We start from the raw sequence: 15620 nt of genomic DNA, 5'->3' as shown, positions 1-15620 counted from the left end.
TTCAGAAAACATATGTTTTTATTATAGATTACCAGTAATCATACACTGTGTTCTTGTAATAGTTCTAAACTTGTATATATTTGCCCCACTAAAAGTCTATATGAGCATATGTCATTGAACTGCAATGGAACATGGTGAGAGGAATGCGATAGGAATTACTTGGGGGTCTTGATAGGTTTATGTTAGCAATAGGTTAAAGTGCAGGGCTGGGGACAGGGTAGGAAAATAGCATTGAACAGAAGATGCTTCTGGCCTTTTGTTATGTAGGGCCTTTGGATGCTAGAGTGATGGGTGCAGGAAGGAGAAGGGAAACAGGCACAGAGAACTATTGCTCAATCGCCATTGGGCTGTGTCCTTTTTTTAAAGGAAAACCCAGTTCCATCAAATAGTGCACAAGGAAGGCAGTGCCACTGATGGGTGGAAGTCCACATGGTTTGGAATCAGGACCTGAGCGTACCACCTGCCACCTCCCCATCACCACTGGGGACAAGGGGCTTGGTGAGAGGGTGAGATTCCCAGGGAACATGGGACCTTCATCAGCAACAACTGGTTTCCATTCCTACACAAAAGTTTTGCATGCACATCCAGTACAATCTAATTCATTTCTATCCAGTGCAATTTAATCAAGTGTTTGTTAAGCTCCTACCATGCTCAAGATGCTGGGCATCACATGCTCACAGTTTAAAATCCCTTAAGACAAAAGGGACTGGATGGTGGGCACCAACACTCAACCAACAAGCATTTATTTGGTGCCAGCCAATGTGCTAGGTGCTGGGGATACGAATACGAGAGAGAGACAGTTCCTGTCCTCAAGGAACATGAATTCTAAAAGGTGGATTCTATTTCTTCACAGATAAGTCTCTACTCTGATTTGTCAGTCCCTGGAATCCTCAAGACCCAGTTATACTAGCCAAAGATTCTCTCTCTCTCTCTCTCTCTCTCTCTCTCTCTCTCTCTCTCTCTCTCTCTCTCTCTCCCTTCTCCTCTCCTCTCCTCTTTTTTGGCCTCTATTTCCACCTCACCTTCTGGGGTGCCAGGTCTGGCTGGCTGCCTCAGTTTACTCAGATTTCTGTCATTTGCTCCTTACGAGTTTGGGAACCTCTGCTTGTTTCTGTCCCAGTCAACACTGGGGCTCGGTCCAAGGGGGAACTCTTCCTCCACTGGCAGTTAGATGAAATAGCCCTAGCATCTGGGTCATTTCTTCAGAAGTCAGTTTCCCTCTTCATACCTTACTTCAAAAACCTTGGTACATAGCTAAGGGATCTGTGCCTCAAAGTGCCTGGTGGAAGGCTAGGTCCTGCATCCCAGTACTGACTGGGCCCTGGATTAGGAGGGCTGGATGGTAAGGGAGTGGGTGCTTTTTCGAGGAACTGTTTGGGGAAGAGGGAGGGTGATAAGTGTGATCACTTCTACCATCCTAAAGACTAGTATTCACTGCTTAGAAGGCTAAGGGCCCTACTCAAGATTTTTGCTTTTTTCTTCAACTAAAAAATGGTGCTCTTTTGATGGATTCTTTGGTCCTGATAAGCATATGTGGGTTAATCTTTTGCCCAGAACTCAATCTCTGCATTATTTTTACCTCCCCAAGCAACTGACTCTAATCTAGACATCTGAAACCAAATGGACTATGGTGTCTGTTGCCAGTGAACCCACAAGTGCCTGTCTGCCTCCTGCCTTTGGTAATGTACTCATGGTCTCACCAAGGGTCATTTGTTATTCTCTGGATCTCATTGGAACTGAGCTCAGGAGTAAGACCCTCCTGCCAGCCTATAGTGGTGACCAAGGTAGCTGTGTCTTGTGGGAGCTGGGGAAAAAGGTTTCCATCTCTCTGAGGTGGCTCATCTCATTGACTCTTCCCTGAGCCCAGGCTCTCATGGCCAAAGTGGGTTCCTGAAGGTGGTAGGCATGGGTGAGGCTATACCAGGAGTAGTTTTTACTGCCAGTTATTGTTAACCTAGCCATATTACTGGTGCCCCACAAAAGTGGCAATGAGTCGAGCTGGGACAGAAGCAAGAAGCACCTTTTTAGCTCCTGGGAGACGTGGCAGCTATATTTCAGTAAATGTCTTTTCCAAGGTTCTGCCTCACCTTCAGATCTACAGATGAGTTTGAGGCCTGGAAAGGGAAGGAAGAAGGCTTTTGGCCAAAATCTCACTTCTCAGCAGGGTGGAAGAAAGATGTAATTTTTGCCTCTCTGTTGTGAAACTGGTGTTGGCATTTCAGTGGGTGAGCTTGGCGTCTATGTGCGGTTTTGGAAGCAGAAATGAGTCCTGCAGACTGATGGGTGGGAGGGACCCTTGTGATGGGGGTTTGCTCCTTGAATTATCCCTTTCAGAGCTTCACAACAGCTGTGTATCTGATGAACCATGCAGTTTTTTTTTTTAAAGTCCATTTTGGAAAAGACACTACTGCAGAGTCTTAGCCACATGGCCCCCTATTTATTGCTGGCATTCATTGAGGGGAAGAGAAGAGGAAAAGAGAGGCAGATGGAAACAACACCTGAGAAGAAGCGGGCCACTGGATCGGAATCAGTGCTGGAGGCATCCTCCTTCCAAGTCCTTTTATTCTGCTGTCAGGGGCCCGAGAGAGAGAAGACAAGTTCCCCTCACTGACTTAAGAAAGTGACTCCCCCCCCTGAATTTTGCTTGTTAATTATGCAAAACTCTAATCTGCTTCCGGCTTTCCCACGTTTGTGTTTTTAGGACTATTAACTTCTCCTGGCTGTGCTGGGCAAACTTGGGAAATGAGGCAAATGATTCCCCCATCTCCTCTCTAAGGTCCATTCCCAATGAGCCAGACAAGACTGGGGAGAATGTGCTGGCAATTTTGGAGCACCCAGATCCTTCCACCAGAGGTAGCTGTGTCCTCAGTACTGGTGACTTCTTCAGGAAATGTTCGATGACCCTCAATTCATTCTGAAGGCACCAAATGGAATTTAGGGAGCAGTTACCCAAGCAGCCAAACTGCTGAGTCAGTTTGTCTCTATGCTCCCACATCATTCAGGGACTGAGGAGGAGCTGGACCAGATCTGGCGAAGCCAATTCGTGCCCTGCACACCATGGACTTGATGGGAAACCCTGGCATAAGAAGTGCCCTCCATGCAGAATCGATGAAGGAAGGAAGACTGTCTCCAGGGTTTACTCATCACCAGCATCACCTTGGTAGCTGTTGTTTCCTCTCATTTTATCTCCTGAGCATCTTCTGGATAGTTCAGATTTGCTTTAGTTTCCTTGATGGCAGACCATCCAAACAGTGCTCTTGCTACCACTAGCTCTCTGCTCAAACTATTCCATTTCCAATGCCTATATTTCACAAATCCTGTTGGTTCTCTCTCCAAGAGATAGTTGGGCTTTAACTGGCATAGACGGCCAGTGGACATAGCTGCTCTCTTCCAGAGAGTCAGTCTGGGGGATATGGGTAGGGGGAGGGACCCTGGAAAGGCGCCTTAGGTCCTGTTCTTCAGAGTGATGGACATCTTCCAAAGAGCAATGGAACACTTCTGGGCCCTCATAGGCAGAGTCCACTTTGGTCCTCCCCCAAGGTTGATGGGCAAAGCTGGGGGCACAGACAGAGGGCTAGGGCCATGTTAAGTAAGAGACATAAGTGATCCTAATGGCACCCTTTGGAGAAGACAGAGACATGAAGAGCCACGCTTGAATGGTCTTGGGTCTTGATGGCATCTGGACTGCTTTAGCAAGGGTCTCTCAAACCCTCCTTAGTGTCTGATAATTAGTCTTCTCTCAATCATCAAAATACTATATTTCTTATAATATGCATCATATATTAAACATTTTCTATTAAATACGGCTTTTTCTTTCATAGTGTCAGTGGTTAAACAAGTGAAGGCAGACTCTTTGAAGGTATATAGAAGACCTGTTAACTCCAGGGTTTCTGTCCTTTGAAGGGGAATGGTCTATTTGGGGAAAATAGAGAATTGTCTTCTGTTTTGTTGGTTTGTGTGCTGTTATTTTTCAAGCTCCTTTTGAATATTTCATTCTGATTTCCCCCTGAAAACCTGATTATATTGAGAAGGAGTTTAATGTGCTCCTGTGTTCAGTTTATCTGTGGGATGATAGCCTCACCCTGGAGGCTCTACAATCCCAGCCAGCTGAATTAGACATGAAATAGCTCATGGAATAACTTTCACTGATCCCATGACTAGACAGATCTCCTACCTGACCCTTCTGGCTACAGAACTCACTTTCTGTCTATTTGAATATCAAATGGGAGGTGGGAAGTGGGGGAATAGGGCAAGAGTCCTTCTGATACAGATCACATTAGGAGGAGAAACTCAACAAAGTGTCAGTTATAAAACCACTGCAAATATAACTGCAGCATATGTAGAGAGACAGCACTCCCTCCCCCGACCCCTCATGTAATACCAGGCTTCCAAGAGAAACCACATGGGAGCTGGGAGAGTTGGTGCACAGGGGCTCCTTCTGACAATCATTGGCATATAGTCCCTACCTTGAGATTTGCCTGTAGCTTTTTCCCCACCGGGTACCCTTTTACCATAAAGGGTTTCTCCCTCCCCACACCCCTCCCCTTAAGGGAAATGTTCAGATAGCTGATGGGGGGGTCATCCCATAATAGGAATGTCTACATATTTGTTTTAAGCAAATTGTGCTAGGAATCCCTCCAATTTGAGATTTTGGTAAGATGAAGCCAAGAAACCAGCTTCCACCCCTTTCTCTGCCTATTTCCCACAGACCATGACATGGTAACCAGTCTGCTGTGCTTAGGGATTGGAAGTGGCTCCCCTTGAAGCTATCCTTTGAGAGAACCACATCTTTATTTCGTGGAAGACAGAGCTTGTCACCTCAGGGAGTTCTTTGTGGAGGACATGGTAGGCACCTTCGTAGATCTGTGGTCAAGAGAAAAACAGATTGTCAGAGCCATCAAGGATAGGACAGAGAGAAGATCCACCCCATGGCATCTGAAATGAATGGCACAGCTGACAAAATGGATCTAAGTCTCAGCCTCACTAACAGTAACTGTCCCGCTGCAGATAGAGGAGGCTCCCTAGAGATGTCTGCTGAGTGTGAATTCAAATCTTCACTCTGTCTACCAAAGTGGGCCTGGGAAGGCCAGCTTATGGATGGTGATCAACACCAAAAGGGCAACCATTTAGTAGGTGGCAGCATGGCATAGGGCAAATGACCCTGGGCTGGCTGTCACAAAACTTGGACCCTCACCCCAGCTTGGAAGCTTAAAGACTTGGTGACCCAGGATGGATCATGCGACCATTTTACCAATCTGAGACTGCTTCATCATCTAGAAAATGGCCATTACATAGAAATAGTATACATGTACACACATATGATATGTGTGTATACATACATGGGCACATGTTCCTATGTTGGCACACGTTCTATATAATATTTTATTTCTATATACATACACACATGGGTACACACATGTATATACACATAGCACATGCACACATAACCCATACATGTACACATGTGCCTATAAACATACCACCATGTGTATATGTGGATTATGCACATGCATGCATGTATGTACTATGTGTAGATACATGCACATGTGTACATGCATGTGTCTATGTATATACACACACCATACATAGCATGTGTCTGTGCATATACACATATAGAATACATATATGGTACTATTTCCTTCACAGGGCTGTCAGGAATAAAAGTGCTATGTATATCTTACAGGGCTATTATTCCACAGTCACTCTTACAGAGTATCCTTTTCTCCAGGGCTGCCATTGCCACATGCAGAGGCAATCAAGGTTTTCATTTTTGATCCAGATCTTCCTTCTACATGAGTCCTCCCAGTCTATGCCTAGGACGCTATGCCTGCCCCCCACCAGCTATGGCTCTTGTGCTCAGCTTCCCTGGGAATCCAGAGTCTTCTCAGTTTTACCTTCTCAGGGTAAATAACAAGCTCTTCACAGCTCCCATAGGCCCATCTCATAGGATCTTAATAACATTTGTAGCTTGAGAAGGGAATAACTGTGGAGGTCAGGAGTGAATGACTGCCCAGTGGGGAGAGACAGAAGGAAAAGACCAACAACATCAAAGGGACAGCGCCTCTGGTATTTTGCGTGGCACCATCTTGGCACCATCCTCTTGGTAGGTGCTGCATACCCATGGTCATTTTTTCTTTCAGTCACTGATGGAAGGGTATGGGCCAATCCTTTTTACTCACACAGAAAGATCCAAGTGCCAGTCTGGAGATTCTAGAATGTAGTAATGGCTTCTTCCAGCTGTCCCACCTCAAGCTTAGAGTCTTTTACTCAATCAGAACCAATCCAGGTCCTTCCATACACTGCACTCTTCTAGACCAAGCCTGCTCTCTCACCCCAAACCCGGGATGTTCCAAAAGTCTTGGTGCATTTTTAAACTGTTAAAGATGAAACCCGCACTAGTGGGGGGAGGGCAGGAGAGAAAAGAGAAGGGGTGGTGATGAAAGAAACAGAAACAAAACGAGAGACATAGAGAAAGAGGAGAGGAAGAGAGAGAAAGAGGAAGAAAGAAAAGACTAAGGCTCTTGGAACACCTTGTATGTCAACAACTCCAACCTAGGCTTCAAGAATACACACACACACACATACACACACACACACACACACACACACATGGCTGGACCACACCTATCAGAATGAGCAGGACTCAATGGTCACCTTATTTCAGCCTATGTTCTTTACATCTCAGAGGTGACTCGGCTGTGCACCCAAGTGGGGTAGTGTAGTTAGAGTCACAGAACCCCGGTTCGAGTGTCAGCAGTGACCCCTCTGAGCCTCAGTTTCCTTCTTTACAACATGATTGAGTGTGGATTTGGTGACCTCTAACAGCTGTTTCCACTTTTTTACTCTAGACCTGATGATCACACTTGGCATCACAGCTGGCCCTAGAACCAGCACAGCACAGGCACCCAGAGGTTTACCTTCAGGGTTTTATCTTGACTTTTGGCAGCTTCCATGAGGACATAGGCCCCTTTGCTGTCACACAGCTTGTCAGCGGATCCCTGCAGCAGCAGAATTGGCAGCGTCAGCCTGGGGAGGGCCCTCTCCACCCGGGATACGGCGTTCAGCAACTGAATGCCAAAGCAAACCTTCAATCCTGTATGGCAGATCAGGGGATCTGAGTTGTAGGAATCCACCTGCCAGAGGAAAGAGTTCAAGGTCAGAGGATTCCTTTGGCTGAGTGCAGTTGAGCTAAGTTTAATTTCTATGATCTTCAGAACCTGCTGTGCAGGCAGCTTGTATTTAATGGAAAATTAAGAGCTCAGACAAAACTTTTTATCTTCTTAATCCTGAGATAATGTTTGTAAAGTGCTTAGCATAGTGCCAGACACATAGTAGGCTCCAAAAAAATATGCTTATCTCCCTCCTTCCTCCTGGCATCTCAATCAAGGAAATTTCTAATCTTCACCCACATTTATTCTTTCTTCCTTTTTCCTCATGTTCCTTTTCTCTTTTCTTTCTTTCTCATCTTATTTTCTTTTGTTCCTTTCTCTAACCTCTCTCTCCTCCTTTCATTCTCTCTCTCTCCTTCCTTTAATCTCCACGCCTTCTCTCCTCTCTCTTTCCCCATCCCTCACTACAACTTTTTGGGACTGTCCAGGTTGCTGCCTATACCTATGAAATATCAACCATATTGACACCTTGCCACCCTGACTCCCACCACAGGAGAGTTACAGAGTTGGTAACTACATGTCATCAAACAACCATCTGTCTAGGCATCAGGACAAAGTAATGTGGAAAGCATTCTGAACTGACAATAAGAAGACCTGAGTTCTAGTTCCAGCTTGAGTATTAACTTGCCATGGGACCCTGGGCCAGTCACTTGTTTGGTCTTCCCTTCTATCACCCGGAGCACATGAGGGTTAGCCTGGATGATCTCTCAAGGTCCTTGTCGATTCTAATATTCTTCAGCTTTATGAGTCTAAGCTCATATTCTAAGATGCTTCCACTGAGCAGGCTATAGGAAGCAGGGACTGAGCGCAGTTAGCAGAATGAAGTGGGGACTCCATAAAGGAGCTTTTAGGGGAGGGGTTTTGTGTTTAGATAAACATCCATCACTGGAGGTTTACGAACAATTAAAACGGAGTGAAATAAACATGTTGTTGTTCCCATTTGGAGTTTTCTTGGCAAAGATGCTGGAGCGGTTTGCCATTTCCTTCTCTGACTCATTTTACAGATGGAGAAACTGAGGCAAACAGTGTTAAGTGACTTGCCCAGGGTCACACAGCTACTAAGTGTCTGAGCCAGGATTTAAACTCATGAAGATGAGTCTTCCAGACTCCAGGCATGGCCCTCTATGCACTAGCTGCCCAAAATAAACATAAAAAAAGATTAAGATGGCAGGGGTATGTAAGAGACACCTGAAGAGGAAGAGTCTGTGAGCTGGGGAACTAGACTGGGCATGAGGGGGTAAAGACTTTGTTGGTGGCAATGGGAGATGCTTTCAGGTCACTTATGTACATATCCTGCTCTATGCTTGGTTTTTCATTAGCAATTAGAAAAAAATCATTTATCAAATAAGGAAAAAGCCATTACCTGACTTGCTACCTGTGTGATCATGGGTGAATCACTCAATCTCTCTGGGCTTCTATTTCTTCATTTGCAAAATGAAAGGATTGGCCTAGATGTCTCTGAGTTTCCTTCCAACCCTCTGGCTATATTCTGCAGTCTTGCTTCCTGTTCAGAGGCAGCATGGTATCATGGAGTTCTTTAGACTTGTGGGACAGAGGCCCTGGGTTCTAGTCACTATTACTAGCTGGGTGACCTGAGCAAAGCCTGCTCCTTTCTTCAACCCTCCATTTCTGTAAAATGGAGCTGTTGAACTAGATGCTTATTAAAACCCTTCCGACTCTAGATTCTGACTGCTACAATCCAGCTCCATTGGCTCATTTGCTGTACCTGCCATGCTTGTCTCTATCTCTGGTCTGTCTTTGCACTAGCTTTTCTCCTTGCCTGCAATGCTTCCCCTCTTCCCTTCTGACTCCTATGAACAGGAGAACTTGAAGAACATTCAAGTCTCAGCTCAAACGTTACTTTTCTTAGGAGGTCTTTCTCAATCTCTCTCTCTATGACTCCTCCCAGGCTGATGAGGAGATTATACCCTCCCAGTGACACAGAGTTTGGAGGTAGGGGCAGGCTGGTACAACAGGACTGACTTTAAGAGGCTTGGCTAGGGTGAGTGAGTGACATGAAAAATGGGATGGGAATCAGAACCTCAGAGTCAGAAGACCATCTAGCCAACGAACTGTGAATTGGAACAGAAGTAAGGGTGCTTGCTTGCATACCTTCAGGAAAAAGAAGAAAGAGCTTCAGCGGACAGTTGGCCCAGTCATACCCACACCAAAGGTATGACAGGGCAGGCACAAAAATTAATGGGCTCTCAGGCAGCATCAACAGAAGGCCAGTGCCCACAATAAAGGAGATCATAGTCTGGTTGTCCTGTGCCCCAGTGTATAATCATAATAGCTCACTTAAGAGTTCACAAAGTAGCCTTTTCTTTGTGAACAAACCCCTTAAAGTATGTAGTGCAAGCCTTCTGTCCATTTTACAGATAAACAAACTCAGAGGTTAAGTGATATGCCCGGGGCTACATACTTAGTGTTAGAACTGGGACTTGAACTCCGGACTTCTGACCACAAGTGTAGTTTCACCAGACAATGTCTGGACTGTTGTCCAATCTGGCCATTTTCCTGTGTTTCTTTGGTTTTGGTATCCTCAATGCCTGGCACAAAGTTGGTGATCAATAAATACTTGCTGACTGACTCAGGGTACCGCATTTACAGAGAGACTTTCATGAATGGGAGGGCACCCAGAGGAGGGGCCTTAGAATGGCAAAAGCTGGATGGAAGACATGGGGAAGAGGGTGGCCTGGAGAAAACAAGATTTAGCAGATCTTCAAGAGTCCAAAAGGTTGTTCACTACTGACCTCCCTGGCTTCCTCTAAGTCCCAAAGAAAACCCCACCTTTGGCAGGAAACCTTCCCCAGCCCCTCTTCATTCCAGGACTTTCCCTCTTTCAATTATTTCCTGCTTATCCTGTGTATAACTTGCTTTGTGTATGGTCTCTCCCATTAGAACATGAGCTCCTTGAGGTCAGGGACTGTCTTTTGTCTCTTTTTGTATCCCCAGTGTTTAGTATAGTGCCTGGAACATAGCTATACACACACACACACACACATATACACATATATACATATATATTCATATATATATATGTATACAGATATAAACATTTACTGATTGATCCTTGGTTCCAGAGAGCAGGAGCAGGTACGACGGGGAGACATTGTTGAGAAGCAGAATTTGGCTCGATAAGCTTCTTAATAATTAGGTCTAATTGCTATGATGATGATGATAATGACAAACTAGCATTTGTAGAGTACTTTAAGATTTTCAAAGAGTTTAACAAACACTATCTTATTTAATTCTCACAACAGTCCTGGGAGATTAAGTACTATTATTATTCCCATTTTACAGAGAAGGAAACTGAGACAAACAGAGGTTAAGTGACTTCTCCAGAGTCACACAGCCAGAAGAGATCTGAGGCTGGATTTCAACTCAGGTCTTCTTGACTCCAGGTCCAGAGCTCTATCCACTGAGGGCATTTTAGGAGGTAGATAGGTCCTAATTGCTGAAGATGTTTGGACCAGCGGCTATATCTCTGGTCATGTGTCCAGGGAAAGATTCTGCTAAGGAAAGGCTCAGACCACATGGCATCTAAAGTCCCCTCCTGCTTGAAATCTCTGGCCACAGCAGATTTAGCCACATTCCTTTCCATGCTTAGAAGTAGCCAAGAAGAACTCAGCTCTTTGTGAATTGCCAGAGAAAAAAAAGAAGGAACGGCTGAACAACATGCCACCATTGAGATAATGTCTGTCCTGCTCCCAGCCCCAGGGCTGGAGCCAAACCGTCCATCTGGGGGCCCTCCACTGCTGAGTGGAGCTTGTGGTGGGGTGAGTGGCTTGGGATGGGAGGTTACGTCTGGTTCTCGTGTTACAGGGCTTGAGGTTGGACAACCTTCCAAGGTCAAGTCCCTAACCTCCCAGGCCTGCTCCTTAAATACCCTCAGGAGCTGTGCCCTGATTGGTTTTTAATGACCCACGGAAGATGTTGAGGGCCCCTCCAGAAGGTTGCTCCCTGGGTTAATGGCCCCAACAGCTTTACTATCTTCCTGACATGCAGTTCAAATTGCTTCTTGTCCTTGTCCATATTGGCCACTTCAGACAATGGTCTATTTTGGGTCTGAGTTCCTGCCAAGCCAGCCGTGCAGTCAGCAAATGTGGGGGAAAGGGCAGGAGAGGAGATGGGAAGCGGACTTAGGGCTGTGGGTGAAAGGAGAAGAGCGAGGACATTGTGCACGACTCTGTTGCTTAGAAGGAAGTAAAAGGGTCTAGGAGGAGCTCTTCCCATGCCAGATGGAGGGCTCTTGCTTCTGGCCTTGGAGTCAAGGAACCTGGCTCAAGACCTGGGCTCAGCCACTTATCTGTCTGTCTGCCACACATGGTGGTGCCCTTAAAGGGCCACTGGAGTGGGAATAGATACTATTTCTCAGGGATGTTCAGTTCAACAAACCTTTATTTTTCCAAGACCTTGTTTGGGCTAGTTAGAACTCAAAGACAGCCAGTAGGCAGTGTTTGGGCTTTGAGGATTTGAAAAATAAAGTTTCTTTACAGAAAGAACCTTTGAATGAATGAAAAAATAACCAATGATAAGGGCAGCTAGGTGTTACAGTGGGCTTAGAATCAAGAAGACTCATCTTCATGAGTTCAAATCCACCCTAGCTATGTGACCCTGGGCAAGTCCCTTAACCCTGTCTGTCTCAGTTTCCTCATCTATAAAATGAGCTGGAGAAGGAAATGGTAAACCACTCCAGCATCTTTGCCAAGAAAACCCCAAAATGAGGCCACAGAGAGTTAGACATGACAAAAACACCTGAACAACAACAAAAAACCAATGATAATAACACTGTTTCAGTCAATATCCTCCAAGTTTTCAATAAGTCCTTGACTAAATATAACTAAGGGATTGTCCCTGCTGTCAAAACTTAGGACTTTACTTTCTCCATCTTATTTTATAATAAAAGATATGGCATAGTGAATAGAGGGCTGACCTTGGATGAGGGATGTATGGGTAAATATTTAACAACTAGCTCTCTGAAAAGTAGGAGACACACTTTTAAGTTTAATCTGTATTATTAACATTTCCCCCACCACTTTCTTAAGTCTCTAGACAATCAGCAGAACAATAAATCAAACCTTGATTTCTAACTTGTGATTTCTGGGGTGTAAATGTTTATACCCAAAATGTAGCATCAGTTTGAACTAGAGATACCTGGATTCAAGTTCCATCTCTGACACGTACTGACTGAGTGACCCTGGATAAGTCACTTCTCAGTGTCCCAAGGCAAATCCAAAAGTATAAAATACAGAGAAAGTGCCAATAGAGGGAGTTACTCACTGGGATCTCCCCACACCTATGAAATTGTAGATCTGGTCCAGAAAATAAAAATGCTCCCAGTATTCAATTGGATTTCATCTTTAAATTAAAAGAGAAAACTAAGATCTATTTTCCTTAGATTTTAATGGTCTGAGAGAGATGGAGCACCTAGTTATAGGATAGGTAAGACCAATAATCGATCTTTCAGTGTGATACAGTGTAAATCGTGCTGGGTTTGGGATGGGATGACCTGAGTTCAAGTTCTGGCTTTCTCTTTTGCTTCTGTAACTTTAGGCAAAGCAGCTCCCCTTAACCGGGCCTCAGTTTCCTCCTCTGTGAAATATGGGGTAGGAGGTAAAAATCATAGTTTGAATGTATATAGCCTATTTGGGATCTGCAAGGTTTGCAAAGTGCTGTACAATTATTATCTTATTTGATTTTTACAACAACCCTGGGAGGTAGGTGCTATTATTATTTCTATTTTATGGAGAAGGAAACTGAGGCAGGCAGTGATTAAGCAACTTACCCAGGATCACATAGCTAGTAAGCGTCTGAGGCTGGATTTGAACTCAGATCTTTCTGATTTCAGATCCAAGACTCTATCCATGATCTGATCTTTCATCTAAGATCTTGTGATTCGTTGAGTGGGAAATAAAAATGTAAAGCTTGTTTGCAGTAGAATGTCAGTGGGTGGTATCACATAAACAACTATCTGAAATATTTGTGGACCATAAGGTCACCTGGTGGAATGGAGAGAGCACTAGATGGAGACTCAAACTGAGGTCTGGACTGCTGAGAGTAACCCATTGGGCAATAACGGGAAATTCATCAACTCTCTCTGGGTCTCAGTTAAGACACTCTCTCCTAAATGATGGGGTTGGACTAGAAGAATTTCAAAACCCTTCCATAGAGAACATTATGTGTTCTCAGGATCCTCCCAACTGTGTCATTTCATGTGCCAAAATCTTCCAGTTCTGAGATTCTCTGTTCTAAGGCTGCTCCCACCTCTGACATTTTATGATCTAAGTTCCTTTATTATTATAACATTTTATGTTTTAAGATTCCCATTCCATCTGAAGCATTCCATATTTAAAGACCCTTACCAGATCCTCAGCTCTGACATTCTATGTTTCAACTTGATTTCTTCTGATTCATATTCTCTGTTCCACGGTCCCCTTCAACTCTGACATTCCCTGTTTTAGAGTCCATCCCAGATCTGACCTTCTATGGTCCTTCCCAGCCCTGACATTTCATGTTGTAAGACTTTTCCCACATTTGATATTCCATGTTCTAGGGTTCCTCCCAGCTCTAACATTACATATTTTAGGGTCACTCCCAGCTCTAACATTCAGTGTTCTAGGCTTCTCCCTCAGGTCTACCATTCTATGTTCTAGGGGTCTTCTCTGCTCTGACATTCCTTGTTTAAAGGCCCCTTCCAATTCTAACATTCCATGTTCTAGAGTCCCTCCCAGCTCTAACTTTCCATGTCCTAGAGTCCTCCTAAGCTCTGACATTCTATGATTCTACTTGGAGAAGCTGGTTTAACAAGCCCTCATGAGTAGCAGTACTTCAGGATTCACTGCAGTGCTCAGCTTCTAGATGGTATACTGGCAGACAGCCCAATCTTATTAAAAGTTGCTTTACATTTTTTCATGTCAGTAAGTCGAACATCCCCCTCTGGTGTATAAGAGAGGAGAACTTAAAAAAAAAATGAAAACATCATATCCCAGACAAATTGTGTAAAATATAATAATAACATGGATTTCTTTTTTTACAAATTTTTTACCTCTCCACATTCATGTCATGGGGCCAATGGTTGTTTCTGGGAGTGTGGGATGAGAGTATTCTCAGAGGCTGATCCTACCTATAGTCTGAGGACTTAACTTGACACTTAAGAAAGCCCCCTCTACTTAGACTGCAAAGAAAGCTCCCTGTACAGGGGAAGAATCTGACACCCTACAGTTTCTAGGCAGTTCAATCCACTGCCAGGTATAGAATAAGGCAACTTGATGTTCCACTCTCTTAGCCAAATCAGAATATCCCAACGCCAACGGCAGCTAGTCACCATAATCTCTGGATATGGGATCATGGGATTTAGAGCTGGAGGCCACCCAATCCAATCTACTAATTTGATAGATAAGGAAACTGAGGCCTGGCAGGGTTAAATGAATGGCCCAAGTTCACATAGGTAAAAAGCAGCAGATTTGGGATTCCAAACAATGTTTTTACCACTTCACCCCATTGTCTGGTGAAAGAAACATTCATTATGAGCAGGGGATTCTGTCCTGCAGGATGCTACAAATTAATGAAGGAATATTTGGTAATGAAACATTCTAATGGTTGATTAGGAAATTAGATAGGACTAACCTAAACTGAGGGCTTGATTTTAAAGATTTTGAAGGCCATTAATCAAACACGTTGACATCATTTTTTATTCTTTCAAAAAACATCACTTTTTGAAGATCAAAGTTTAAGCCACTGGATAGTCTTCTATTTACGAGAAGGCACCAAAATGCATAAGAATAACCTGCCATGGAATATTCCAGATAATTTTCTAGAAAGGGACTATTTAGAGTTGTCTGACCCATAGAGATCTCGAAGTTGGAAGGATGGTGGATTTCACATTGAAAGTGACATTAGGAATCAGTTTCACTTACTCTCTCTCCCATTTTAAAGTGACTTCCCTCAATGTTCGGGATTTGAACCCAGGTCCTCTAACTGAAAAGTCAATGCTTTTATCACACTGTCATCCCTCTTCTTTTGTTGTTGTTGTTTAAGCCTATGATTTCATCACCGTTACAGAGCTCTCCGTGAGGAAACTTCCTTTAACAATGGAGACGGCCAACTCTTGTGCAATTTATCATCTTAAAGAGATGCCTGAGAAACCAGCAAGTTAAGTGGCTTGCCCAGGGTCACACAGACAACATGCTTTGGAGAACCTAGGTCAAGCTGACTTAGAGGTCAGCCTTCCATCAATTACACACCATGCTGTCTTCTCACTTTTCCTTGAAGGAATTCTAAAGATCATCTAACCCAGGAATTCCACTCTACAACATTCCTGACAGCATCTGGCCTCAGTGTAAATACTTCCACTGATGGGGAGGTCATTATCCATTGAGGCAGTCTTTTTCATTGTTGGGTCTGTAATCATTAGGGGTAGCTAGGTGGTACAGTGGATAAACTGCTTGG

The 15620-nt window shown here is 44.3% G+C and overlaps 1 protein-coding gene across 6 annotated transcripts in view; it reads right to left on the bottom strand.

The window, feature by feature from the left end:
• The window catches only part of MGLL (monoglyceride lipase), a 155511-nt gene continuing 139891 nt past the window's right edge, over nt 1–15620 (bottom strand). For all 6 annotated transcript variants that reach the window (XM_072598332.1, XM_072598335.1, XM_072598333.1 and 3 more), the window contains 2 exons: nt 6918–7133; nt 1–4863 (listed from right to left, as the gene is read on the bottom strand). In XM_072598332.1, coding sequence (XP_072454433.1) covers nt 4738–4863; nt 6918–7133 — 342 coding nt within the window. In that variant the 3' untranslated portion in view covers nt 1–4737. The remainder of the gene's footprint in view (nt 4864–6917; nt 7134–15620) is intronic.

The sequence above is a fragment of the Notamacropus eugenii genome, chromosome 3, assembly GCF_028372415.1.
Source record: "Notamacropus eugenii isolate mMacEug1 chromosome 3, mMacEug1.pri_v2, whole genome shotgun sequence".
NCBI classification, from domain to species: Eukaryota; Metazoa; Chordata; class Mammalia; order Diprotodontia; family Macropodidae; genus Notamacropus; species Notamacropus eugenii.
This window is presented reverse-complemented; position numbering and strand designations above follow the sequence as displayed.